The 26913-nt window shown below is 38.0% G+C and overlaps 1 protein-coding gene across 1 annotated transcript in view; it reads right to left on the bottom strand.

The window, feature by feature from the left end:
• OSBPL3 (oxysterol binding protein like 3) overlaps positions 1-26913 on the bottom strand; it is a 90027-nt gene that overhangs the window by 21598 nt on the left and 41516 nt on the right. The window contains 13 exon segments of the mRNA XM_037383095.1: positions 460-594; positions 3423-3530; positions 6348-6478; positions 8882-9038; positions 9636-9728; positions 9879-9922; positions 9925-9978; positions 10798-10927; positions 14272-14442; positions 15191-15304; positions 15514-15567; positions 15773-15889; positions 24728-24971. Of these exon segments, the coding sequence (XP_037238992.1) occupies positions 460-594; positions 3423-3530; positions 6348-6478; positions 8882-9038; positions 9636-9728; positions 9879-9922; positions 9925-9978; positions 10798-10927; positions 14272-14442; positions 15191-15304; positions 15514-15567; positions 15773-15889; positions 24728-24820 (1401 nt within the window). The 5' untranslated portion in view covers positions 24821-24971.

Here is a 26913-nt window from a genome sequence, read left to right as displayed (position 1 = left end):
TGCTTTTATAGAGTTTGAGAGAGGTGAGAAAAATGAGCTAAAACATTTCAATACGCATGACATCAGCCCCAAGGTACCTACAGGTACCACAAGGACAGGTATCAATATATATTATATATTTCTATGATACAATTTCTTTTCTTACTTAAAATACAATTTAAGCACCTGTATAATGACTCAAGGCAGACAGTACAATATATGCAGTATCTGCAGACTAGCTACCAAACTGCCATTTGCCCCAATGTGCATGTAAGACTTCTTCATAATAATTGTTACATTTTACTACATGTAAAGAGGCAATGACAACAAATAAATATATGCAGCACATTCACTTGTAAATGTTTTGAAGATTTTCATTTTCTGGCAGTCATCTGATGTGCAGTTAGTGCTCAGAAAGACCGCACGTCAAGTAGCAGATAAGAGACTATATCGGAATGATGTCAATCTTAATGCTCAGACCTCATTTTCTGAAGAACTAGCAGAGAGCAGGACTTCCTGTGCATCAAAAAATTCTGTGAGAGAGTCAGCTATAGACAGTCTGCTTTCATTTGAGACCTGGTGCACCAGACCTCTGCTTTCTTCTCTCGAATTTTCCTGTTTAAAAGAAATAAAAAGTTTTGAGAGGAGTACCACCACACATAGTATTCATGCCTGCTATTCCACAGTCACATAAGGTAAAGAGCTGTAACACACTGGGAGAAGATTGCACATGCTGTTCTCGAATTTAATGAAAGGTAGCATGTGTTTCATGGAGGGATTTAAAACCAAAGTACAACAGACCAAAGAGAAGAAGAAAAAAAGAAGGGGGGGGGGGGGGGGGGGCACGGGGAAGGCAATGCATATTCAGTAAATCAGTTATGGCCCTGCATGTACTTTTTCCTGAGGTAAAAAGTATGTAAAAATGCTTTGATATTTGAGTGATTTAGCCAGATATACACAAGTGTATCATCAAAAAGCCCCAAAAGAACAAAACTCCCACCTCTTTATATCGTATCCTAGATTTACATTCCTTTCTGATCTAACAAATGAATTAGTCTTTGCCTCCCAAGCCTGGCTGAATGCAAAGCCTGAGGTGCAGTGGCATACAAAATTCAGAGGGGCAAAGTTGCTTTCTACATAATAGCAATGCTTTCCTAGCTCTTTTTCTTCGCTAGATAATTTTCTGTGCTGTGCTTTGGAAAGCTTTCCTTCATATCTACACCTAAGATAGCTCCATGTCAACCAAACCCAGCATACTAACAAAGCCATGTAAGGGTCATTGTTTTTGCTGCTGCAGGCACGTTTGGCTGTCACAGAGATCCCGGCAGCTCCTCCCACAGAAGGCATAAGCAGAGTTCCAAAAGGTGGCCTAGCAAAGGTGGAGTGACCAGCAAGACTCGTTTCATTCTGTGGATGCAGTAAAAAACTTGAGGAACGTTGTGCACTATTGTTTTCCCTGATAACTCTACCAACACTGGTGGGAAAAGGGCTAGCTGGCCCAAGGGAGCGTATTAACTGCTCCCAAGTTTTTCTGCATGAGAGGTTTTACTAACCTGTAACCATGACTGCCTTATCATATTTTTGCAGGAATTGTCGTGTTTTACTTGCAGAACAACACAATGAACAATCTGACAAGTCTACAATCAAACTGACAAATCTTCTTGAAAAGTTTTTCTGCTGGTAGATTTTACTATAGCATGGAATGTTATTCAGTATGTGCTGATAACGGTGACATGGTAACACCACAAACTTATCACACAAAAGACGTTTTTTGTTGGGTTTGGGGGTTTTTTGTTTGATTTGTTTTTTTTTTTTTTTAAATAAAATACTTCTGATACAGCAGCAGGAAAAGAAGAAACCTCAACACTGTCTCTTCTGTGGGAAGGCATTTACACTAGTCTACAAGTACCAAAAAAAAAAATCTTACATACATGAGCATTGCTGCTGGGATTGTTTCCAATACTATTTTGAATCTGAGAAGGAAAGTGAGCAGAAAAGGCTCATAAAAGAACAGCAGATATTTAGATCTACCTTCAGATTATCTTCTTTCATGTTCCCACTCTGGCACGATAAACTACAACATAAACTGCCCAACAGACAAACTAAACTTTTACCTTATGCACAGGCTTGAGATACTAGTTTATACTGCTTCAATTTTCAGGTCTATCATAGCAACTGATGTATCATTTACAGCCAATTTTTGTGCAGTGGCCCTGTCTTCCTCACAGCAGCATTACTGCATCACAGTCCTCAGACAAATCTAAAATGAAACTTCTCCAGTGTAAGTGATTTCATCCTTAAGTTCCATCCCAAACCATGCCAGAGGGAATTTGTGAAAGGACCTTTTGAAAGCTATTTTGGGAGGGGGGGGCATATAGTAGACAGAACAAGTTTCAGAAATAATCCATTGTCATTGCAAGGACCTCCACTAAATAAGAAAATAAAGAACTCCTGAAGTTAAAACCCAATGCATTAATGCTTGTCTGGATAGCAAGTTAAGTGCGGTTCACATTCTCATGGGACTAAAAGCAAAAAGCATTAGAATGATGAACTACCTTAAAAAAGAAAAAAAGAACAGCTAAATATGATCAAAACACAGCTCTACCGAAACAGATGGAATGACTAAACTATCTTTAAAAATAAAAGGAAATAATAAATTATATATAACTCAGCATTACATCCACTCAGGTTTTAATGAAAGACTTATACTACAAGCACAGCAGAAGTTTCCGTATGAGTTAACGTTTAGGAAAATCCATCAGAGATAACACAGTTCTTGCTTCCCTCGCTACCACCATTAACACCTAGATCCTATGACCTATAAATACACTACATTCTGCATTCTGCAGCAAGCCAAAAAAAACTGTCTGAACATCAGTACATATCAAACTGGCTAACTGGATTTGCAGAAGACTCCCTGGCTTCACACAAACCAAAATAAATGGCTGGAAGGGCTCTGGTACATCTCATTTCTTTGAACCTTTCATGGAAATGTCTGATAGTTGTTCTAAAGCTCACATGATCCACACTGGTAGCCAGTGTTCCAGGCTAACAATATTTAGACAGGCAACAAGGAGCTACAGAACTTGAAAGTTAACAAGGGAATAACGAGGAGAGAAACAGTAGCATGAGGGTAACAAGGCAGCAGCTCTGTTCATGCTGAACGGGAAGCAGACAGAAGGCGAGGGAGAACACCAGCAACCAGTAGCAAAAAGCAGTTAGAAGTGTGCTCAGGAAAACTGCTCACAAGAGAAGTCTCTGAAATCAAATGCTGCACAATGCATCACCAGAAATGACTCATAGCCATGACAGTGGACTCATTTTACTAACACTGTACACCATACAGAAGACACAAAGAACAGGACAAAATGCAGCTATGCAGCACTGTCTAGAAGTAGGGGCTTGAGGAACACACATCACTGAAAGAGGAAATCCATACCCACCTTCACCAAATCTGGACTTGATTTTGCATTAGATGCTGAATCAAGGATCATAGATTCGGCATGTATTCTGCGTAACCGGTCTTTAAGATCTGTGTTTTGTGCTATTGCCTGGAACATTTAACAAAAATATCGGGGATATAAAGTTCTCTCAACTAACTTGAACATGGCTTTATTGTGTAAAAAGGGGCAAAGAGTATTATTTAAAGTGCAGTATAAAACACCACCACCACATGAGTTTTCACTGGTTCAGCAAATCATTTATTTACAAATGCTCCAGACCTTGTTCCTTATCTCTCAAATTAAAACTATTTTTTGTTCAGCATGAAGGAAAAGACACATAAATGGAGAAAAAAAGCCAAAGGTGGCAGGGATATTTCAAGTTACTAAGTTTTGCAAGCTAATTTAATGTTATAAATGAATTTTGTGCATCTTTTTTCTTTTCAAGCTCCCTTCCCTCATCCCTATCTCCAGCCTAGCCTCTCTCAACATTACTTCTTACTCTTGCCACATCCAAAAACATCTGAATTTCCCATCAGCCTGGTATAGTGACAGTTCCCCATGTCTTCCACTGACAGAGAAACAAGACTTAAATTCAGACAGGTACCTGTGTCCTCTCAGCTTATAATGGCAATGATCAGAATAAAAAGCCTCTACTGCAAACTCATGTTTGTTACAGGTTATTTACTCATGCTGGGTGCATCTGATGGACAGATGTCAGTTAGAGTAGACTTGTAGGAAGAGATTGCAACCCTGCCTGCAACGAAAATATCCCTGAAAGAAAAGATTGGGTTACTAATTTTGGAACAATATTGAAGACTTACTGCCCATTTTGGTGATCTGAATCAATACTAGGATGTGGAGAACCCTGCTGTTTACACATTCACTTTGTCCCACAAATGCTTCCAATTTCAACAGTAATTTTTTTTGGAAATAGTCTTGAGGGCAGGAAAGACAGTAAGCTTGAAGTGATAATGGAGAAGAGAAAGTAATTTCCGGCTTTCCATATGTGTGGTCTGAATTTGCCATACAGGCATATATCACTTCTGTGTCAAGTGTTCAAGTGGACAGCATTATGTTATACCCACAACATCACGTAAGTACAAAAAAGAATTTACACAGCTTTGCTGTAATAGCATCTTCCAATTTGCATTGTTTGCTACAAAGTGTTTTCTTCCTTCTCTTGTCTTCTTCCTCCACCCAAAATAAAAATATTGTACTTTTCCCCATTCTGTATGTGCTTTTCTTAGACTGTGTGTAGGTCAAGGGTACTATCTTAGTGAGAGAGAAGCAGAGGCAGAGATGCTAATTTTGTGGTGGTTTATCTGCTTTAAATCTGTTTATTTTTCTTCCCCTGCCAGGCTTATGAGAGCAAAACAGACTTATGTTTGATAGCTTTCAACCTGTAAAGTCTGATTTTTTTGTTCCTCACGTACAGAAAACAACAGAAATGAACAACAACAAACACTGTCAAAGTCATCAACGCAGACTCTCTTGCAAGGAAGTCTTAGAAATATGCCAAGTTTATCATATCTGTGCTTCCATACATCTTCAAAGGAAGCCTATTCCTTTCTCCTACAAGATCTCTGCTGTATAGGGTGAGAAAATTTCTGTTGGCATCATGGCTTTACAGATCTGCAGGCTAAGAATAGCTCTCACAGATGTAAACCTCTGCTGAAACTGGCAAGGGTCACAGATGACTTCTGGATGGGCTACAAAAGGCTTATTAAGTATCAGGTAAGACCTAAAAGCATGACTTCCAAAAGATATTTAAAGGATGAAGACAGAAAACAGAATTTCACTGCTCAGAAAAAAATATTTATGCTAAGCTGTATTCACTGAGTTCAGATATCTTAAAACAGATTTTTGGATATAAAATTGGTAGGCATGTAACACTGGAAAAATAAAAGTCACCTATTCAAATATCAGAAGTGAAACATCTGAAAGCCAAAACCAAAGAAGTGCAACTGAATATATAGTTATTATGCAACAGGTCTCAGCTTTCTCTAAATACCATGAAGACATCACGGCCTCTAAAGGGCTAGGCAGGGAGGCACATTATACGCTATAAAACTATAACTATATGCAGCTTTTGTAAAGCAAAGGGAAGTTATCATACTGAAATAATTCAAAGATTATCTATATCACATCCAATGCCAGAGAGTTTGGATTTTGCAATAGGAATTTGCAACAAACACTGAAATTTTAAGACCATGATAATGATGGCACTCATTGCTATGAAATCAGATCACTGTTTGGTTGACACATTCAAACATCACCAATCTGAAAGTTCTGGTCTCAACCAATCACAAAAAGCACACCAACCAAAAAAACCCCACCTTTTTAAAGAGCACAATCTTTCATCATTTAGAACTCTGCCCTAACAGCTCCATTGCTGCTTTTAGATGACTAAGAGATAATTAAAGTTGGAAGTCAATATAAACAAGTTGTACTTGAATTTGTTTTGCAGTGTTTTGGTGCAGCATGATGAAGCTGCAGTGCATTAGAAGGGGCAGCTGAGTGCTTTCAGCCACTCTCACCTTCATTTCATGCCAAGTCATACAGTGAATACTTGAGTGCTGTTTAGGAAAAGAAAAGGAAAAGGAAACGTGCAACCTACCAGAACTGAGGGATTAAACAGTGAGAGAAAGTAGATTCATTGTCACAGAGCAGCCCTCTGATTCTTAGCATCAAATGATTCAGATTATACTACATACCTCAATCAATCTATCAAACTTCAGTGATTTCACAATACCTTTAACATTTAGTAGAATCTTTGAAAAACAGCATACATAGTAACATACTATGATTCAATACTGCAAATTCTAGCACAGAACAGACACTAAATAAACAGAAATTAACTACTATAAAATTTAGAAGTAATATCTGATGACAGTGAAGCTTGCTGAACTTCAGCATGTCACTTACGGATGTTAAGGCATTCTTCAAGCCAACTATTTGTGCAGATGGAGATGAGGATGCATCGTGCTCCAGCATCTGCTTCAGCTTTTCTCTCTCTGTAGATATGGTGCTGAAAGCTGACCTCAAGGTGAAGTAAACTAGAACCATTTCATAAAACGTGAGTTAAAACCAGCTACCAGTTGTATAGATACCAATTATCTAAAACTTCAATGAAGCATCATTTATGGTGACAGAAACAAGAACTTAGGTTAAGAGATCCAGGGTGGGTTACTAAAAACAAGTAGTATTAATCAAGGTTATAGGGTAGATTTTTTAGTAGAAGGAATGTTTATGGTGAATGCTACTGTATTGACTATATTAGCCACAGTCAAAATTATTCTGATTATTTGTGACAGATGGCAACAAAGCTAACTAACCACATCTGCTCTTCACTTGCTTTTGTTCCCCAATTAGCATGAATCTTCAGATGGTAATGACTCTATTCCACATTCCTTTAAGAATTCCAGTGGGGGAGGAGAAGACAGGGAAGAAAAAGAATGAAATAGAAAAAAAAAATATCAAAAAAGCAGCTATAACACATACTGTGCCACAGCTATAGGGTTAGTAGTTTCCCCACAAGCAAGTCAACTGCGTTGTTGAGTTTTGTTATGTCTTTTTGGGATAAGGAAATTTCAGCTTGTTAGATGATTTAGTGACTCAAAAGGCCAGATCTTGAATGTTGTGCAAGTTACAATGCTACTTCTACTCCTTTCAGAGCCAGTATTACCAGCCTGAAACATTTAAATCAGACAACAGATTATGTGATTTTAAAATCGCTAGATTTTTAAAGGGGAAATGCACTTTCCTTATTTTTTTACTTTTAAGACTAATCTTTTCTTTAACCACAAGAAATAAAAAATTATTCAAGTAATATTTGTTTATATAGAATTTCAACATTGATCTAACTTGAAAATGAGAGGATTTCTTGAGGGTCTAATCAAGCCTTGTAATACAGTCATGAGAACTGCCAATGCAAAAATGTATCCATTTACAGGGAAATGGAGATACAAAATCTGAGCATGGATGCGTGACAGGGGCAAAGAAGAAATCTCTGATACCTCTCTCTTCTAATCATCCACTCAGCATTAACCGGAATCATCATCACTTCATTAAGTATTTGATGTAACCTTATTTACTCTTCTAAGAAAATATCCTTAAGGTTTATTTCAACACTGCAAACCATTACCAAAGCTAATTCTCATACTTTAACCTATTTGAAGAAATCTTTAACAGTATCACAGAGGGTGGGGAGGAAGATGTATCCACTATGATCAATTTTGTTAGCCTTTCATATGAGAATGACGTGACCAGAATCTTCAGTGACCTTAAATACAATTTAATAAGTTGTATACTAACTTAAAATTTCAAGAATTATTACATACTAAATTACTAATTTTACATTTTATTTAGTTTGACTCAAAAGCTAAAGCAAAAGTTTTCTTCGTTACCCTCTTTTGGAAGGGGTGTAGTATAAAACAACTTTGGAAAAAAAATTCTTTGCACTCTTAATAAAATTATACTGTATTAAATGGTACCAAGTCAGTTGTCCCCTCAAACACATGGGTCAATCTAACCAAAATTTCTGACATGGACATTTCAGGTAATGATCTTGAGGAGGTGATTTCTTTGTTTGGCTTAATAGCAACTTTTCCAGCTGTGCCTTGCCCCCACATCTTTTCTCCTTTTGGAAAATATATATCAGTTTCGACTAAAATTGACTTTATAAAGTTTACCGCTTAGATACATTTCTTATGTAATGGAATCAAGATACATCAGCACCAGAGGAGAAAAACAAGCAAAGAATGCTTATTGATAACATCAACCATTATCCTGTGCAAAAGGCAACAAAGCCAATACTTCCATAAGTCTTTCAGGTATAAATACTGAAGTGCCTTCCTCACCAAAACCATTTAAACAATAAAAATGTTTCTTGTGCAAGGGTGTTGGAGCAAATCACTGCCAATGAAAAATTATTCTGAGAGAAGAAACATTTCTAGTCAAGCTGCCCCTCTGGCTGCTTTACATGATTTTACTCTTCTGTATTCACTAAAAATAGGTTACTACCATAGCAACCCCTTGCATCACCAACAAATGTTGACTCTGAAATACAGTGAAGCACACCAAATATACAAACATGTATGTGCTCATATACACACATATGTATGCAAACACAAAAGAGTGTAATCTGCTCTTATGTTTATAGCAACTGATTTTAGGATTTTAACCTTATGGCAAAAAAAAAAAAAAAAAAACAATCTAGGGTTTTAGCACATAAAACAAAGGGCTGTCCTTTATTAAATAAAAAATAAAAAAACATGATGATTAAGCCACTTTTTTCAAATGACTCAAGAACTCAACATTTGCAGTTCCTCAGGGGAATTAATGGAAGGGAGGATGGTTTCTGCTTTATCTAAACATTAAACAGGAAGCATTCTCAGAAGGCACATCATTATTTAACTTGTGATGATATAAAACCACATATGAAAGACAATTGCATTTACCTTTATGTGCAATATGAAATAAGTCCTCTTGCATTTTAGTAAATTCTGATGATGTTTCAGAACCATCGGAATAATTTTTCTCTTCTACAAAATCTATTGTAGACAAGTTCGGGTTGGAAGCATGCAGTCTCATAGGGGCAGAAAATACTGAAGGCACCTGTAAGGAGTGTGATGTTTTTAAAAACTGTAAATAAAATTTTATCATATTGTACCATATGGGTTGCACACTGGAGACATCAAAAATGGAAAAACTACTGTCAGTTACCAATAGGTTTGAAATGGATGACATCTGGCAAATGAATCCATAAATATAACTTTGCCCAAGATATTGTAATTGGAGATTTGGCAAAGCTCCAAGAAACCAGACCACTGAGAGCTATAGCATATCCTATACTATTTTTCCCCACTTAGAAATATTTAATCACATGGTCTCTGGATGCAAATTTGTACAAAACTATCTGAAAAATTTGAAAAAAATCTGTACTGATAAAAAAAACCCAACACCACGATGCTTCAGATCAGAGGCAGATTGAAAACATGGATAAAAACCATGGCCAGTCTCCTGAAGGTAATAGCAAAGATCCTACTGCAGGTATCAATGGCAACATATTCGTGTTTGGTCTGATATATTACCACTTAAAGTGATCTAGCAATGGACACTACTTAGAGAGGATTAATATTTCCTTAACTGGTCATACTAAGAAGCGATAAATAAGATTTGGAGAAAGATGGGCACTGAAAGGACTGAAGTTACCTGTAACATTCCTTTACCCTCTTTCCCAACAACTCTGGATCGCCATCTCCTGTGTGTTCTCTTTTCCTTCTTGGGGCTTTCAAAAGGTCCAACCTTGTAACAACATATAGGACAAAAATAATACAGATTGCCATAAAACTAATAGAGCTACAAAGAAATACATTGATCCTTTAGGATTTGGGGTTGGTTTTTTTGAAATTGCAAGGGAAAACTATTTTTGTTTTGTTTTTTTAAACAACAAACCTGCATGGCATTTATAGCAGGCGCTGAGTATGTCCTGTGAAGACATCCATGCTCTGTAACAGCTGGTTCATTTCCAGTAAATATGTGTGACAGTTGAGAGGTCTGTTTTGAACAAGAGAGATATTTCAGTTGCTCTACAGTAACAGACACACTGAAAGTATTTTTCCTTTGTAGGTTAGTCTTATTTTGATTGTAGCTAGCTTAAGTTATTCATTGACTAAAAGAACATTATTAGATGACTGGATAAAAAGCTTGTATCCTTCTACCTTCAAGTTCCAATTCAAAATACCGAAATGCATCTAGATGGTCTGCGTAATGATCACGATATTTTACCTTAGTTGGTTGCAGAAAAATGAGAAAAATGTGATAATTACTGCAGTTTGGGACTAGTCAGAGCTCCTCATGGTGAGGGTAATAATTCCATAGGCATCAAGGCTGAATTGTACACGCAGAGCTAGAGATGAAGCTCCTCTATATTAGAGTTGAAGCTCACTGGTAGTAGCACTTTACCAAGTAAGTATCAGACAGACACTACCAACATGAGAAAGATCTTCATGCTCTTAGGAAAGCATGAAAGCAGAAGGTGACTTTGAAGAACAGAGCGTTTTAGTGTTTTTTAAAAGACTAGGTTTTGGATGCTTCCCCTTTTTGAATACCCAGCTTATGAGAGTTCAAATCTTACTACTGAAGGTGACGTTCATATGTAAAAAAAAATGTACTGAAATATATAGGTTACTTGAAGAGGTGCCCACAACTGATATCCCCACATTCAAAATCATCGTTCCTTTTGAAAACAAGTGAGCAGCCAGTTAATGAACAACCACCCCCGTCCTCCCTCCTGTTTCAGAGGTGTAGTAGTCTTCTTGTCAAAAAACCCTAGGGAAATACTAGGCTACTTTCCACTTCCTTCAAATATTATTACCTCTTGAGCATTTTTCCATGTCTTCAGAAGATTGTAGCCAGGATGAAATCCTGGACTCATTACTTGAAAAGGAAAATGACAAGTTAACTCCAGCTGACAACGAATTCTGTTTGGTCAAGCTGCCTGCCTGTTCCAGGGAAGAAAAAGTGAATCATTAAGAAACAATATTTTCATGTTGTATGCACAGATTTTGACTACCGACAGCTGAGGTCCATGATCAGGGACAAAGACTGAAGGCATCAATAACACAGAGGAAAAAAAAGTGTATGAACTAGACTAGGTGTAGAGTCATTGAGCATAACATCAGGATATCTAACATAACGGCTGTCCGCAAGCAGTAGAAATACTAAAGGAACCATAAACATTTCCTGAAAACTAAATTTTGAGGAAGGGAAAAGTTCTGCATAAATCAAGTCAACTTAATACAATTAAAGCACCATACCCAAACAGAACCAAAGCTGGACATTGTGTTCCTTTCCCATGCTCCACAAAGAAGCCCCAAAAGTAACTTAAATGTCACTTGCACAGATTTGTTAAAGCTATCTTTCAGTAAAGAAAGCAAGATCTACTACATCCTATTCAAAAATTTTACTCAAAGTTGTATGACTTCACCATGGTTTTGACTTGACAGGCCTTAATACATGTGTGAATGTACACCTCATCTGCATTATTTACTACCCTTTTACAACAACTCGGTAACCATTTTCAAACTTTTCTCATTTTCAGCAGTGCCCACTATCAGATGCTTCAAGAGACGCTGAAATTCTGTGTAAGAGCTAACTGAGCAGGATAATTAAGTATTTTCGAGCAGGATAATGAAGTAGTTTCCAATAGGATGAAATCTCTACCCAGTGCTATTACCAGCTGATTGTGGCCTATAATGCAGTTTTCTTCGCTAACGTGACTACAAATAATAGCTATCCAAATGCATAATTATTTCTAGATCTCACTCAACCTTTCATCTTTAATAATATCTATGTCAGGAAGTTGCACAAATTATGTGATTTGTCATCATCTTGTTTAATATCAGTTTTAAAATGTTTCATCTTAAGTGCCATTACATGGCCACTTTACTGGTTATGAGAAAAGCTGACTGAATTGTTTGGCTCTTCTCTGAAGCATACACTTCACAAACTTTGTTACTGCCTGCTCACCCTATATAAAAACCTCAGGTAGTACTAGTTTTAAATCTGTTCATAGGAAACATCATCTACATCTCTGTCAGCTGCAATTTCTTAGTTGGTCTTTTTAAATTTACAACATAAGCTCCAATTTGAGTTGCAGAATAAATAGAATGCATTAGCCACATGGCATCATTCAGTACTGTCAATTTATATAGCCAGCATGCAATAGTAGTAGGCATCAGTAGGCACACTTACTTATTTTTAAATTAATCTATGCAGTTCAGCTGTTTTATTTCTACATAAAGCTATATGAACTTTAGTCATCTATATATATATACCCAAATAATAATCCCAGCACCTTTAAAAGCACTATGAAACTGAATTTAAAGATGAGCAATTGTATTGGCGTTATGTGAACAAATCCTACATTTGTGTCTTCAGAAATCTTACCTCATATAATCAACTTTTCCAGAACTCATATACGCAAGGGGCATAAGCAGGAAGGAAGAAGTAGGCATTGCCAGGGAACAGGCAAGAAAGAGTTCGTGTGGCTCCAGATAGCATAGTTTTGCTTAGCATGGCTAAGCTTTAGAATCCAAGCATTCCAACTAAACTTATGTAAATATATACACCTACCTCCCAACAACAACAAAAAACCAGGTGTAAAAACCAATCTGGTGTTTCTAAAAGCAAATAAAATGCAATGCAAAGCTCACCCAATATGTTTTTCTCAAAATAACCCAACCGCTGGATTGGTATCAACTAACATCAAGCTTGGCTGGTGTAAATTGGCAAAATTCCATTTAGCTTCAGCAGAGCTAAGGTGATTAACTGCAGCTTAAGAACTATCCCCTTCTATTTTTCACATGAAAATAAGTAGGGCTTCTTTGCAGTGCAAATCTGGATTAATAAATTAGAAGTGAATTAAAGCCTTTCATGCCAAGGAAGAAATGGTTAGTTTCCTGACAGTGAGCATAGATTTTAGATATGGTGGTCACATGGATTATTTTTTTTCCCCTGACTTTTTTTTTTTTTTAAGAGCACATGCATAGATGTATCATTGGCTTTGCAACATTCCACTTTTGCCCTCAATATTCTTCTCCTCTTCTGTCCCTTCTGGTTTTTGGGAGAGAAGAACTAAACAGCCACAGGAGATTTGCCATTTCTCTGCAGACAGCCTCAGAAGAACCGGCTGTCAGAGCCACAGAGGTGCTGGCACCACCGAAAGCGTGCAGACAGCTCTCTTCAGAACAGCCCTGGTACCGTGGGGTGAGCTACTGTTCTTTCAGCCACTCACTCACACAGAACCCCTCCCTCTCGACCACGAGCAAAAAGCTGTTCAGGCACATGTTTGTGTTTAGTAAAATTAATATTCAGTTACAGGATAATTCTCCCAAAGGGATGGACTGCAGGTACTGGGGAACAAGCCCACTCAGATCATACAGCAATATAGGCCAGGGAAAAGAAAACCTGAGAGGGCAACAAAGAGGTGATTTTAGGTGACACTCTGGCGACAGAAGCATAGAGCTGTTTCAGTTATAGTAAGTAACACAGTATTGCTAAAAAAGACACTATTCTCAGAAGAGGCCACTGGTTCTAAATGGGAGCAGAAGACCTTCTTTGGTTAAAAGTCAGTCAGTCAACGTGCAGACTGCTGAAGGCACAGAGGTTGTGTTCAGCCACAGAACACAAGATTGCATCAAAGAGGCCAGTTACAGTGTTGGTCTGAGCATTGGCCAAATCATGTTTGAAACTAACAGTCACAGACTTTGCCTAAAGGGAAATACGCTCCAGACCCCATTCCCACCTACAGCATGGTCCTTGGATTGGTTTGAACAATGCTTCCACCTCAGTTAAAAATATAAATAGTGGCCACAGGTGAATAATTCCTATATAATCCTCAGGTAAGTAGTTAGATTCATTAATATAAAAGGGGAGAGGTTTTATTAGCTAAAGGATAAATGAAAAAATGCTAAAGAAAAAAAAAAAATCTAGCTGAGTGCTCTTCTGTGACCCAGACTAATCTTCACCAGCACATATTAGACAAATAATGATACATGTCTCAAAAATTATGAGGATTCTAACTCATAATGCAGTTTTAAAACTGATCATGATGATATAATTTACTGCAATGAGTAAACAATGAGAGGCTATTATAAAATTTAACAGCATCATAGAGAAAACTGCATAGGAGTAAATCAATAAATAATATAATTTTCCTCTTGACATTTTAGATCATAACTTAAACCCCACCACAAACTTCCATTATGCTCTTCACTTAATAAAGACAAATCAGACTAATGTAATCCCTGATGAAAGCTCATTATTTATAAATCATAATTATTACCTTTCTACCCGGAGTAGAATCACAGAAACCAGAGACAGAGTCCGCAGTAGTAGACACAGGGAAAAAAAGATTATTGACATCATGAGGAAACATGGAGATTTCGTTCTGACGGTACATTCTGTGGTGACGAAGTTTTGCTACCCATTCATCAAACAGCTCCTGAGATTTCACCTACACAAAATTTCAGATTTTTTAACATTCACATTCAAAATGACTACCAAAGAAATGAAGGTATTTTGTGCTCATTAGATAGCTAGCCCGGCTGACCTTTACTGGCAAAATATCAGGAAAGGTTTTCTAATGATGCTTTTACTAAAATACATAATGTTTGAGCTTAAGATAACATGAGAAAAATAGAAATTTCAATTAGTATAGTTATGACTTCCAATGCAGAATACAATACTTAGCAACTTCTAGATGGAAAAAACCCTCAGCATAAATAAAAAACCCCTCACATATAATCTGTAATTTCTAAATTGCCGTTTTTAAGGTTTAGTCAAGGTTTAACTAACCACAAATAGACATTTTATTTTGGTGATGTATTTTAAAACAATTTATTTCACAAGGATAGATAAATCTACAGATCTGACTGGAAAATACTTCTAATAGATAAGACAAAGATCAAGATACCTCTACTGAAAAGAAAAGCATTTGTGCAACAAGTGCGTACTCTTTGCTGAAAAAAGTGCTGGGTGAAAGGAGGGCTGCTAAACATGAAGCATCTTTGAAGTTTCTATTCAGAACAGGGTTACTGACTCTGGAACAGTACAGTAAGGTCTCTCAAGCTAGTATAAACTAGTCTGCTGAGACAAAAGTAAGTTATTAGTGTAACTCACATACCTATTAAAAAAATGTGTCCACCATACATAGCTAATGTTGGCGTTTTTGCAGCAAGGTTATAACAAACTTGAAGACCTACCTTCAGATGGTATATCTGCTCTTCTGTATCCAAATCTATACATTTCGTTGATTTCTTTACAGACATTACAGAAAGTCCAACATCAATACAGCCATGAAGCTTCCCTCTCTCTATCTGCAAAAAAAAAAGTAAAAAGAATACAATCACTCCAGAATAAAGCAAAAGGATAGACATTACCTGCCGAAACCATCATTTCCCCCTCTCCAACTGTTTAGAATGGCTGAAACTTTACTTCCCATTGCCAACAATATGGAATTACTGTTACTTTGGATAAAATAGTGTTGTTACCTTATAATGGCCTTAAGGGTGTTCAGATCACTTACATCAGCTTGGCATTTAGAATACTTCAAAATCCCTCTGTCCAAAAAGAAATATCTCTGTAACCAAAAATGTAGAGAATTAAAACCAAAAAAACCCACCCCCAAAAAAAAAACCCAAACAAAAAACCCACACAACCACCCACACCTGTATTTCTTTGGAGAATACTTTATCTGCTCTTAAGCAACCTTTTTGCCACAAAACCCCACCAAGTAAGTCCCAGTCACACGGCATCAGGCTTCCACATACACGTTCCTTTCCTACCTTATGCCAGCCCTTCAAAGGCCATTTCCTCTTTTTCAGCAAGCAGCCCTCCTGCTTCTGTGGCTCCTGGGTACAATTCATTGCTCCCCGGAGTCCTTCTACAATTTCCCAGCTGTCCTGCTCAAACAGAAAACCCACACGTAGATCTTATTTCTTCCAAAGAACAGAATTGAAAGAGAATTAAAAGAGATTAAACAGGAAGAAGGCTATAAGTTAAAAACCCAAAATTATCCTGAAATCTAACCTTAGATCAATCTTTACTTGTGTATCTTCCAAGAGACAAGATCCTTTTTTATTTTGACAGAAACTATACAAAGTAAACAAAACACTATTCTTCTGACACCATCTTTCATTGAGTGTACGTGCTTACCAGAATTTCATGTGTATTTTTCTGTTCATACATAGACACAGTGTATAGCCACAGCCTAGTCACTATTTAATGAAAAAAAAAAAAAAACCCAAACCAAACAATGAAAACCCTTCTGCCATCACAGGCAGAAACAGCCTGTGCTAAAAGGATATGTTTTATAGGTTATGAAACAGAAGTAAGACACTGAAAATGAAGACCTTTTCTGTAAAACTTTTTCCCATATTCATTAACTCAATGTTGTGTGTTTGGTGTGAACTGCAGCCTCCCTTTACTTCAGTAAAGATAATAGAATAAAATAAAAACAAATGAAAAAGCCAGGGAAGTAACTCAAGTACTATGAGGAAGATGACATAAAGGGAGAGTACAAGAAAAATAAAAAAAAACCTTCAGCAGATACACCTCTAATTAAAAGAAGGTCTCTCTTTTTTTGCCATCAGGAGCTCTTAAATGAAACACATTGCAGCAACATAACAGAGAAGAGAATAAATCTCATAGTATTGTTACAGTTTGTATTTATGGAACAAACGCTGATGACAATGTAACATGAGTTTCAAGATTTCTGATCAGAGATCTCACGAATTATTTATTGCCAGCTACCACAGGATATCATAGATTAGAATTATGAACAACTGACAGGAAATGGCATGTGCTAGTACCATCCCCATGTATCTGAAAAAGGCAGAGAATACTTTAACATAGAATTTAACGACGAAAAAGGACCAGTATGAAACACTTTGGCCAAACCTGATAGGTAAGTAAGTACTTGTGGTCCTGCCTGTAAGACACGTAGGGAAGCATTCCCAAGAAGTGACTGACTAAAAAAAAACAAAAAAAAACCACCCAACCTTTAAAACAAAAATTAAGCAAAAATCAACAAGAGCTAGCTGTGTTCATTTATCCATCTCCTGAATCCTTAAAAATTCAGCCCTAGAAGCCTAGAAAAAAAAATATGTGAGGTAGCATGCTCATTACTTGAGCAACAAGGCATAGTGGCAAACCATCTTCGAAAAGACATTCTTTAAACAGCTTAAGGAATGCGATCTTTTATTCTACCACATTACTGGTGACACTCCGCTATTTTCTTATTATTTTCTGTGCACTGCACTTTACGGAACAAACTGGAAAGCTGCTCTGCTTTCTTGGTTTGAGTTCACTCTGCCAGCACTCACCACACAACAGGCTGCATGCAGCAGGAGTGTGGGGCTGAGCAGCTCCTGTCACTCAAACATCCTACAGACCACCCAATGATGTTCTACTACCTGAAGGTAAGTGAAAACTGCAGTTTTCAAAATTGTTATCATGGCACACATTTCATTTTATGCTCCGACAAGTTTGGGGTTTATCCTTGTCGGTTTTGTAACAAATAGCTTCTTTACTCCCTCCAGTCTAAGAGGTATTTTGACAGCTACTTAGATATCATTATTTCTAACCAATGATCATGAAATCAACTTCCATATTGAAAATGGAAGTTACGCTCCATATTCATTATTTTTTTTTACTTTCACTACTTCGAGACTCACTTAAAATTCTCAATAATCATGAACCCTTTCCTGATTTGGGGTAAATTACTATGATGCCAGATCAGGGAACAGAGAAGTTACTCATGGATATCGTGAGCTCGCGGGCTGAAGGGAGAGCAGAAGGCCTCCTGGGCTGTCTCCAGCACATCAGCCCAGCACCAGAGAGCCACAGCACTGGCCTCTCACAGGGTGAAGCTGGCAGAGAACAAAGCAGAGTCAGCCTGTGCGCGTGGAAGGACAGCTAGCCAGAGCTTGCTAGCTGCAGTTTGACAGCTATTCAAGCATGAAGGCAGCTCTAAGCCTCCACAATTAAGGACTTCCCCCCCTCCCCCCCCCTTTTTTTTTTTAAAAGAACCTTCCAGTCTGCAGCCTTGAAAGCCAACGATAAATGATGTTCCACCACCTCTTTTACCATCAATGTGAATATTAGGCCACTAAATGCTTTCACTAGTGGTCTTGGATTTCTTTTTCCCATTAAAGATTATTTATTACTCTTATGTAATCACAAGAATTGGGACTGTTATAATAGCAGAGAGCAGCCTTTTTAAATATAATGACACACAGTGTAATGCTACAATTTACATAAACTAACAGCTGAACTTACTGCTGCTTAAACGTCCAGGGGTGGATAAAATCTAATCGCCTAAGAAAATTACGATCTACTAAATGAGCCAATATAAAAAATAATCTTGACATTAGCCGATTTCAAACAGGAGACTTGGATAAAGGTAAACATTTTTAAAAAAGAGAAACCTAATGGAACTAGTGAGAGATAATGCTAATTAAGAACCAATAGGAGCATCTGTGAGATTAAGAAAAATGTTGCATTTACATTTGTGCTTCTTTGAAATTAGCCAGAAGAGCTTAAAAGCTGTTTTACCTGATTACCAAGCAAGGTATTTCCCTTGTCTTCACCAAAATCTGTTCAACTGCAGTCCCTAAACACACAACTTTTCCACTGAGAATTAATCTGATAGCAGTCAAGACTAGTGAACAGTAGATCCTGTTCAATGTCCTAGCGTTACACCTAATGAAACAAGTTTCTTGAACTTTGGATCAAGCTCTCACAGATTTGTTAAGCTTCAACACAATATATCATTGATAGAGTCATCTGCTTGCAGGAGACAAGCAGAAATTTGAGCACAATCAAGAAAAACACAAGAATCCAGATCCAGCCATCTGTAAGGATAAGCTTTGAAAGAAAATGGCTCCTGAAGTGAGACAGGCCTATGCTACGTTGGGCATTTGAGGTGAAGAGAAATGAAGCAGCTGAGAAATAGCTCAGCCAATTACACCCACTTGGAATATACCTGGTATCAATAGCTTTTGTCAAACTTTAAATAAAAAAAGCACATCCTGGCCTGCATTGCAACTCAAATTTTGTCTGGGCCTCTCCCGCAGTCCAGACCCAAGATGTCTCCCATGTTCCTGTGGGAGAGTCACATTTCTCACTGTTCTTCAGGTCAGTAAGGCAGCCAGGAATGTGCCTTCACAATTAAGAAGTGTGAAAATGGGAAGAAAAGCTGAAGTAGGTGCACTTCTTCCCATCAGCAAGACCAATGGCCTGCCAAAGCTCAGGTGGTGAAGGCGAGTCTCCTGCTCAGATTTCTGCCCTGGGAACCTCACACTTCAATTGCAAACTACATAAAGGTAGCTTAGTAAAATTAAAAAGGAACCCTTTTAAAAGCACAACACTATTTAATCAACTATGTTACCCAAAGAAAGGCAAGGAATAGCTCAGAGAATGAACAGGTTGGGGACCTGCTGGATACATGCAAGGTGTAATGCTGCACTAACAGCATCTGCTCCTCTTCCAGAAGAGCCCAACCTTTCCCACCTGAACCCCTGAACTCCCACATTTTTCAGAATACTGCTGCTGTGACTGGTTTTGCATCCATTTGCTCTTGACCCAGACCCTATGGGATCTCGAGCAGTATTTTGTTTTGCAAGAGATTTGACACCTCATTTAATGAGGAAAAAGCATCAGTTGGCTATTACTGGGAGCAGCTGCAGAAGCGAAGAAAACTGCTTACTCTCTAAAATGAAGGCAAATGAATCAGGCTTGTCAGTTATCATCTGTTCTCATATGTTTGAAATAGCAGAGGAGCAAACAGGATTTCCTGAAAGCTACTGGAAGCATTGAGATTATGCTCCATTTTTCTGATTCTTATTCCACAACAGGGAACTGAAAGAGAGATCCCAAACCACAGTGGTAAATTAAAAAAACCCACCACCACATCTCCCAAGACACACACTCCCCCACCCCCCCACACCCCCAAAAACTCTCAGCTGAATGGCATTAACAACTACAGCATAAGCCTGATGTCCAGATAGGTCATATCTTAACATATATCATACACTACAAAAGATTTTGCATCATTATGGGCCAATATCTACACAAAATGATCAACACTGCATTTGCTGCCCAGGGAGAAATTTCACTCAAGGCTGAAGGAGGAACATATTCTTGCTTTTCTCAGGTCCAGTTTCAGATCAGCACTAGGACATCACCCTGTAGTTGCTACTTGTCTTATACCGGCTCTGTGGCTGAGGGAAAAAAACCATACACTTTGGTCTTCAGAGATAAGTCTGTCATTAGGTAACTGCAGTCATTTTCTTTGTTTAATAAAATAAAAGCCTTCTCATTTTCTGCAAGGTTCTGTACCATACAGCTCCTCAAGGCAAATTATTTCAGAGGAAAGAATGAAGTAATGAGTGTGAATGGCGCTCAGGCCAATGCTTGCAGTTTCAGCTCCCTGAACAAAACAGATGACAGTGCCAGACTTTCTTCCAGTGTAAAATGCAGTCAGTTGTACTGAATATTTTAAAGTGCCAAAAATAGAAATCTGCTTTGTGGAGGGTAAGGGCTGGCATCAGCTGCAACTAAAGCATTTGTTACAGTTCATAAAATTGGCAGAAATGCTTTAATTTTCTTTTTTAGAACGTGCTTATTTAAAGTGGCTCTCCTGCCATAAAGCTTTTCCCTACTGAATCTATTTTAAAAGTTAGTTAACATATTAGACTTAAAAATACTACCACAATATACCTTCTTTTGATGACAGGCCAATTTAAATTTAAAGGAAATCAACGCCAGTTTTCCTTCCTCACAAAACACAGTTTGAGTTGTGGCTCTGTGGAAGAGATCCCTTTCCGTGGCTGAAGGAGAGGGGCAGAGATGAGCAGAAAGGTGGGAAGCGGCAGTAGCCTCCACCTATGCCGTGGGCCTTCAAGGTGAACGTGAACTGAGTGGAACAGGAGTAGCACCTCTTCAGTTCTGTAATGGGCTGCCTCTCACAGAAAAGGGGCACCAAGCACAGCAGAACAAGGAGCAGGCTCCTCCAAGCCCTGCAGCCCTGCTTAAGTTACACTCCTTTCTAGCACAGTGCCCCATCTTCTGCGTCACGGGACTGACGCTTCACACCAGCAACACACTGACATGTAATATTAGCAAACACAGCATCCCTGCACTACTGCGGCTCCATGTCACAACCCCAGGTCACTTACTACGTGGTGCTAGTGTGTACCAGCAACAGAGTTTGTGCCTAGGAAATCAGAGACAGTCAAAAGTCAGATCCCACTATTTTTTGGGCAACTCAATCCCTGCAAAACTCTCCAGGTCTCTTCCCGCTGTGCTCTTCCAGATTTCTTTCCACTTAATCAGGTTAAAAGTACTGCTGTGTCAGACCAGAGGAAAGCACCTGTAAGGCAGATATTTCGTTATCCTACAACTCTGAGGGGTCCCTGAGCAAGGCGCAAGTGTTTGAAGGAGGAACAAGAAGCCTCCATGGAGCTGGAAAACAAAGGAAAGAATATCAAAATCACAGCATGTCACTCCTTAATTTGCACAGCATATGGCAAAATTATTTCAACTTTCATGATACTACCCATAAAAAATATCAATAACAGCGTTATACTGTACTCTTTCTATCCTGACTTTGGGGGGAAAAAAAATTATCTGCTGGAGGTGTACGTTGCACACGTAGGTTTTTGATTACTTTTTTTTTGTAACAGTTTTACATAATTTTAGATGTTGCTTTTTTCTTAATAGAACACCTAAAGTACTATCATTTAAACTAAAAAGCAGACAAAAAGGGGCAAATTAAATAAATCTCAGACAATGACATCACTCATCCCAAGTCCTGTCAGCCCTGAGTAGGTGGATATTAGTAGGGATGGACTGTGAAGCTCCAATTTACAAATACAAGAGTCTGAGTGAGATAAGAAATTAATGATATAAACAAAGCTACTTCATCAGGTGTGACAAGAAATCCTCTGTGGGAAGGAGGGAGCAAAGGGACAGGACACAAGAAAGTTCTCAACATCCTCGCTGCTCAGACTAACATTTTAGATTTTATAATATATGCTAAACTATACGGTTATACCACTGAAGAGAAGGTCTTTCTAGCAAGGTAAATATCTTTATAATCTCCAAGACCAGCGCCTTTTGGGGAGCGGGCACCAGGAGAAGATACCCATTCCTCACCCAAAGCACTGCTGTAATGCAGTGCTCCAGGCCAGTAAGTCTTGCAGAGTACTGTCTCTTAGACCTAAAGGTCCATCTTTCCCCCCTGCAGCACAGAAGAGCGTATCTAACAAAACGATCATGGAAACATGCTACCATCACAAACTATAATTAAAAAATAAAGAGACATAAAGGAAAGTGACCCACAGAAGTTATCTTCAAGTAAATATCCAGAGTGCATACTGCACAGCATATTTAAATCTTCGTTTTCCCCACCAAAACAGTTTGTTCTATAAACTGCAAGACAACTTCAGTGTGAAACAAGAGCCATGTGAAAAATACCAAAAATGTCAGGGAATTAAGGAAGGAACAGCAATACACAGCCATGCACATGAACACTGACAATGACGAAAGAAACTGTAATTTAGAATTCATTTCAGGTTTTTTCTTTCTCAATTTTGCTACTTTGAAGGAAGACTTCTAGACCATTTCAGCAGATGCAAACAACAGTTACAGGATAAGCTAGAAAGTTATGGCACTTGGTAAAAAGGGAAACAGAGAAAGTGTTGAAGTACTCACAAATATTAGACGTGCCTATTTAAAACTAAAAAGATCAGAAAGACCAGTAGAACCTTAAAAAGCACAAATAATTTCTGAAAAAACATATTTGTAAATTTTCAGACTGTATAGAAAAAACAAGCAAGCAAGCAGAGCTTTTAGCCATGCTTAGTGATCATTCCCCAATACAAGTCACACAATCTCTGCAACTTCTGTGGGCCACCCACCCAAAACCATGGACTGACAACCCATGTAGGTTCCCCAGATGCAAAAGTATACTGTTGCTTTCTTGGTATTGTAATTAGACTGACCATGAAAAGAGTAATACTGAAACATAGATGAAGTGGAGATACTTACCACAATGCAGCGTATAATCACAAAGAAATATCAACTCTACCGCCCTTCAATATACACTGGGAAACAACCTACTTGATATCTCCACTTAGCTTGACCTGTTAGGTATATGAGGCAATTTACCATCTCCCCGACTATAATGAATGAGCACTGATGTACCAGGAATACAAACAGAACACCAAGTTGCACCTCTCACCTTGGTCAGGTACACCTTGCATTTTTGTACAAGGATCAAAACCTAAAAAATTGTGGATTGACAAGGTGACATTAAACCTTACTGAATTATTCCTTTTCTCCAAGGAGAGCAGGTGAGAACAAAATGGATAAGAAATGGGACCTGCTAAGAATAGTATCAAAAGCCTGAGCTAGCCAATAGATTTGATTGTGTTAAATGGCAGTAAGTGAGGTTCTTGCAGAAATTGCTTCTGCTTAAGTAAGGTTGCTTGTACTGGCTGTGTAACACACCAGTGGATTTAGTCATGCTCATGCAAATCTTATTATTTAAATATTACATGATAACACTTGATAGACATGAACTATTGAAACAGACAATACCAAATGCTTTAAATTATACTTTTTAAAGGTAATCTCATACCTTTAAAAAGGATCTGAAAAATAATGTTACAGGAAAACAAGACATCCAGAAAGCAAGGATTTCTTTGCTCAGTATAGTAGAAACACACAACATTTCTTACAAGCACAGTGCTTTTAAAGTCATAAATTGTTCAGAGATTTGTCTGCCTTGTGAATTGTATGTACAGAGCCAGAAAAGCAGGTGCTGTTTCCAAACACATCTGAGGTCTCCAAAGCTTTTGGGGGACTGGGATGCTCAATTCTGATTAAAATTTCAACCAGAGGCAGCTTCAATACCTCTATTTTCACAAACACTGGCTTAATAGAAGTTTCTGTTGAGCATATTGCTCATGATTTTACAAGCATGGATTGAGTGTGTTTAAGCTTAATTCTCACTACAGCTGCAGGTCAATGCTTCTTGCCCACAAACAAAAGCCATCCTCAGCAGTCTCACTTGTCAGGTGCACTCACTCGTAGACTTGTCTTTCAAAATGGTAAGGTTTAAAGAATAGCATCGCCTCTGCAGAAAACAAACCATCCTTTGCATTAGGCACCCAGATGCATCACGTTACACACATACTTTCATAACTACGGTTCCACAGCAACAACCAGCACACACAGGGACTCACAGACGCTTTTTTGTTGTCAGAGGCCCTATGTCACGCTTCAGACAAATGAGTTCTCTTTCACACATGCACACACACCTTTCCCTGGAAACTTGAAATAAGCAGAGCAGTTACACAATATTCTACCACAAAAGTGGTATATTACAGGGAAGAGATGGGATTTCAGGACCAAACCACTAAGACCAAGCAGCTACAGCAGCAATATTTCACTATAAAAGCACCATACATACAGTGTGATAGAAAATCAAATTCACTGTTAGCATTCCAGTTTTACAAGTGTCTGCTATTCAGTAACATCTATTTACTGCATTTGACTCAAAACAAGATGCTGCTACCAACAAAAAACGAAAACAGAGTAAGGAAAATGAAGTGATGAAACAAAACAAGTAAGCAATAGGAAAACAGAGTTTAAGAGATTCACCAATATTCAAAAGCAAAAGTAACAGCCAATCCTAGTAATGCTTTCAGTTTGGTTGAAAAAGTTTGCGTTACCTGTCGACTTCCTTGCTTGGAAGAGCAGCTGCTAGTACTTCTTGAAGGAGACAACATTTTCTGGGATACACCAAAGCTTTTTTCTTCGCTCATGATCCAATACCATTTATTTCAAACAAGCTCCCTTAGAACAACCATTAAAAGGTAATTTAGAAAAAGTGTTGGAAGACTCCCCAGGGAAATGCAGAATTCATTCTTTACCCAAATGCAGTCCCGTGGCATGACCTGCATCCCATGGAAATTCCTAAAGGGGGAAAAAAATCCCAAAAGCCAAGTTATCAGATGCCATCTCTTACTGCCCTCCTGTAGCATGAATCATAATAAAGCCTTTGGTAATACAAGCTGACTGCATTACTGTACATTATGAGAAATTAATTCAACAATCACTTTAAGACAAATTTTCAAGTCTCAAACAAGAACAACATGAATTTTGGATCCTAAACGCATGCTTTAATTGTCACTATTTATTAAGAGGACAAAGTACAGTATGAAGCTTATTTTTAAAGATTTAAATTCATTTAAAAAACATTAATAAAGACACAAATAGGGTATAATAAATTTGTATATAAAATGGAACAAAACAGCCTCAACATGTGAAGAAAGCATCCAATAAAATGTCTCCCAAAAAGGATGGTGAGTAATCAAAAAACCACCTCTGTTTCCCAGTTGCTTGATAATTTAAACAAGTAAGCATGGCTTCAGGTTGTAAGGAAAAAAAAAAAGAAACTTCTCTCTATAAAAAAAGCAATAAATAAAAGCTGTGAGTGTGCAAATTCAGCTATATAGAGCTGTGCATGAGCACTCTTACCTGGAATCACAAAGTTGTAACTATCGTCACATTAGTTGTCTCAGTCTGGGACTGGAAGAGTAATTAGCAGTCTGTTTAATAACAGTGCTGTTTGTAGCATATGCAAATAAAACCCATGCCAGAAACTCCAAATAATGGATTTCCAGTGTGGGTAAGAGTTGTCATGGTAACTGCATATTTTTTTAAAAACCAGAGGGCATAACAAAAGGGTGATGCTTTCCAAAACTTGTGGTGGTGAAAGAGGTTTATAAATTGTGTATCACTTCAGATTTTATTGTCTCAGGGAAAAAAAATTTTCACATTAGGAAGAGTGCAATTCCTCAGTTTGCACTGAGGAAGATACGCAATTTTTCACAAGGAGAAGAGAGATTTCATTGCCAAACCAGGGAGGCGCTACTTAACAATCCCCTCACAGTCCTGAACTGGGATCACTGGTTATGGAAGTCTGCCATTCATTTTTTTCTTGAAGAGGCTTAAAAACCTATTCTGAGAAGCAGAATTTTCAAATCCCTAGTACACTTTGTGTATTTGAAGAATTAATTTTCCTTTAAAACAAACAAATAAACCAACACCCACAAACAAAAAAAAAACACCAACAACCCCAAATAAAACCAGGTGCTATATTTAAGATGAAAACAAGACTATGTTGCAGAAAACCTCTCTCCCTACTACTTAATTACCCCCAGAGCAAATCTATGCTCAGCAACAGTAATGAACAGCCCTGGTCTCCAAAAGCCAGGTGAGAAAGCAAGCTTCGCTGGGGCTCTTTCACTGGTAAGGCAGGCTGGCAGTTGTGTCCAGGGAACACCAGACAGGTACAGCGCCAACAAGCAGTGTGAGAGCAGAAGCAAGCCAGAACAGTACAGCAATGTGATGGCAAGGTCTGAACAGGGCCTTGGGCGTGGGTTTCAACTGAAATTACTACTGAGATTAGGAGTAGTGCCTTTTGGAGAAGGTGTAGTTGCTTCCTATGCAGAAGATAAATTTGAGTGGCGTTTCATTAAGGACTAGCACTTTTAAAAGGTTTAAATTTATCTGACTTCATGCAAGTTTTTAACTGTGGAGTAAGTATGAAGTATAACTTTCTTACTTAGTTTCAAACTGTATTTAGTAAAAGAATTTAATGATAAAATCTTTATTAACAAGCAGAGGTCAAATATTCACAACAGGAACAGAAACACACTCTTCTTGCAAACTCATCATTCACATACCCTCTTAATAGTACCACGTAGCAAGTGCCTTACTTTTTTGGCACACTGTTTGCTCAGATAACCACCTGTCCTCCTCATCGCTCCATGTTCAAAATAAGCATTTTACCACTTGGCTTTCACCAGTGGCTGTCTGGCATTTTGGCCAAGATTGGCAGAGTTCACAGCAA

This window comes from Falco rusticolus, chromosome 4 (genome assembly GCF_015220075.1).
Source record: "Falco rusticolus isolate bFalRus1 chromosome 4, bFalRus1.pri, whole genome shotgun sequence".
In the NCBI taxonomy this organism is placed as follows: Eukaryota; Metazoa; Chordata; class Aves; order Falconiformes; family Falconidae; genus Falco; species Falco rusticolus.
This window is presented reverse-complemented; position numbering and strand designations above follow the sequence as displayed.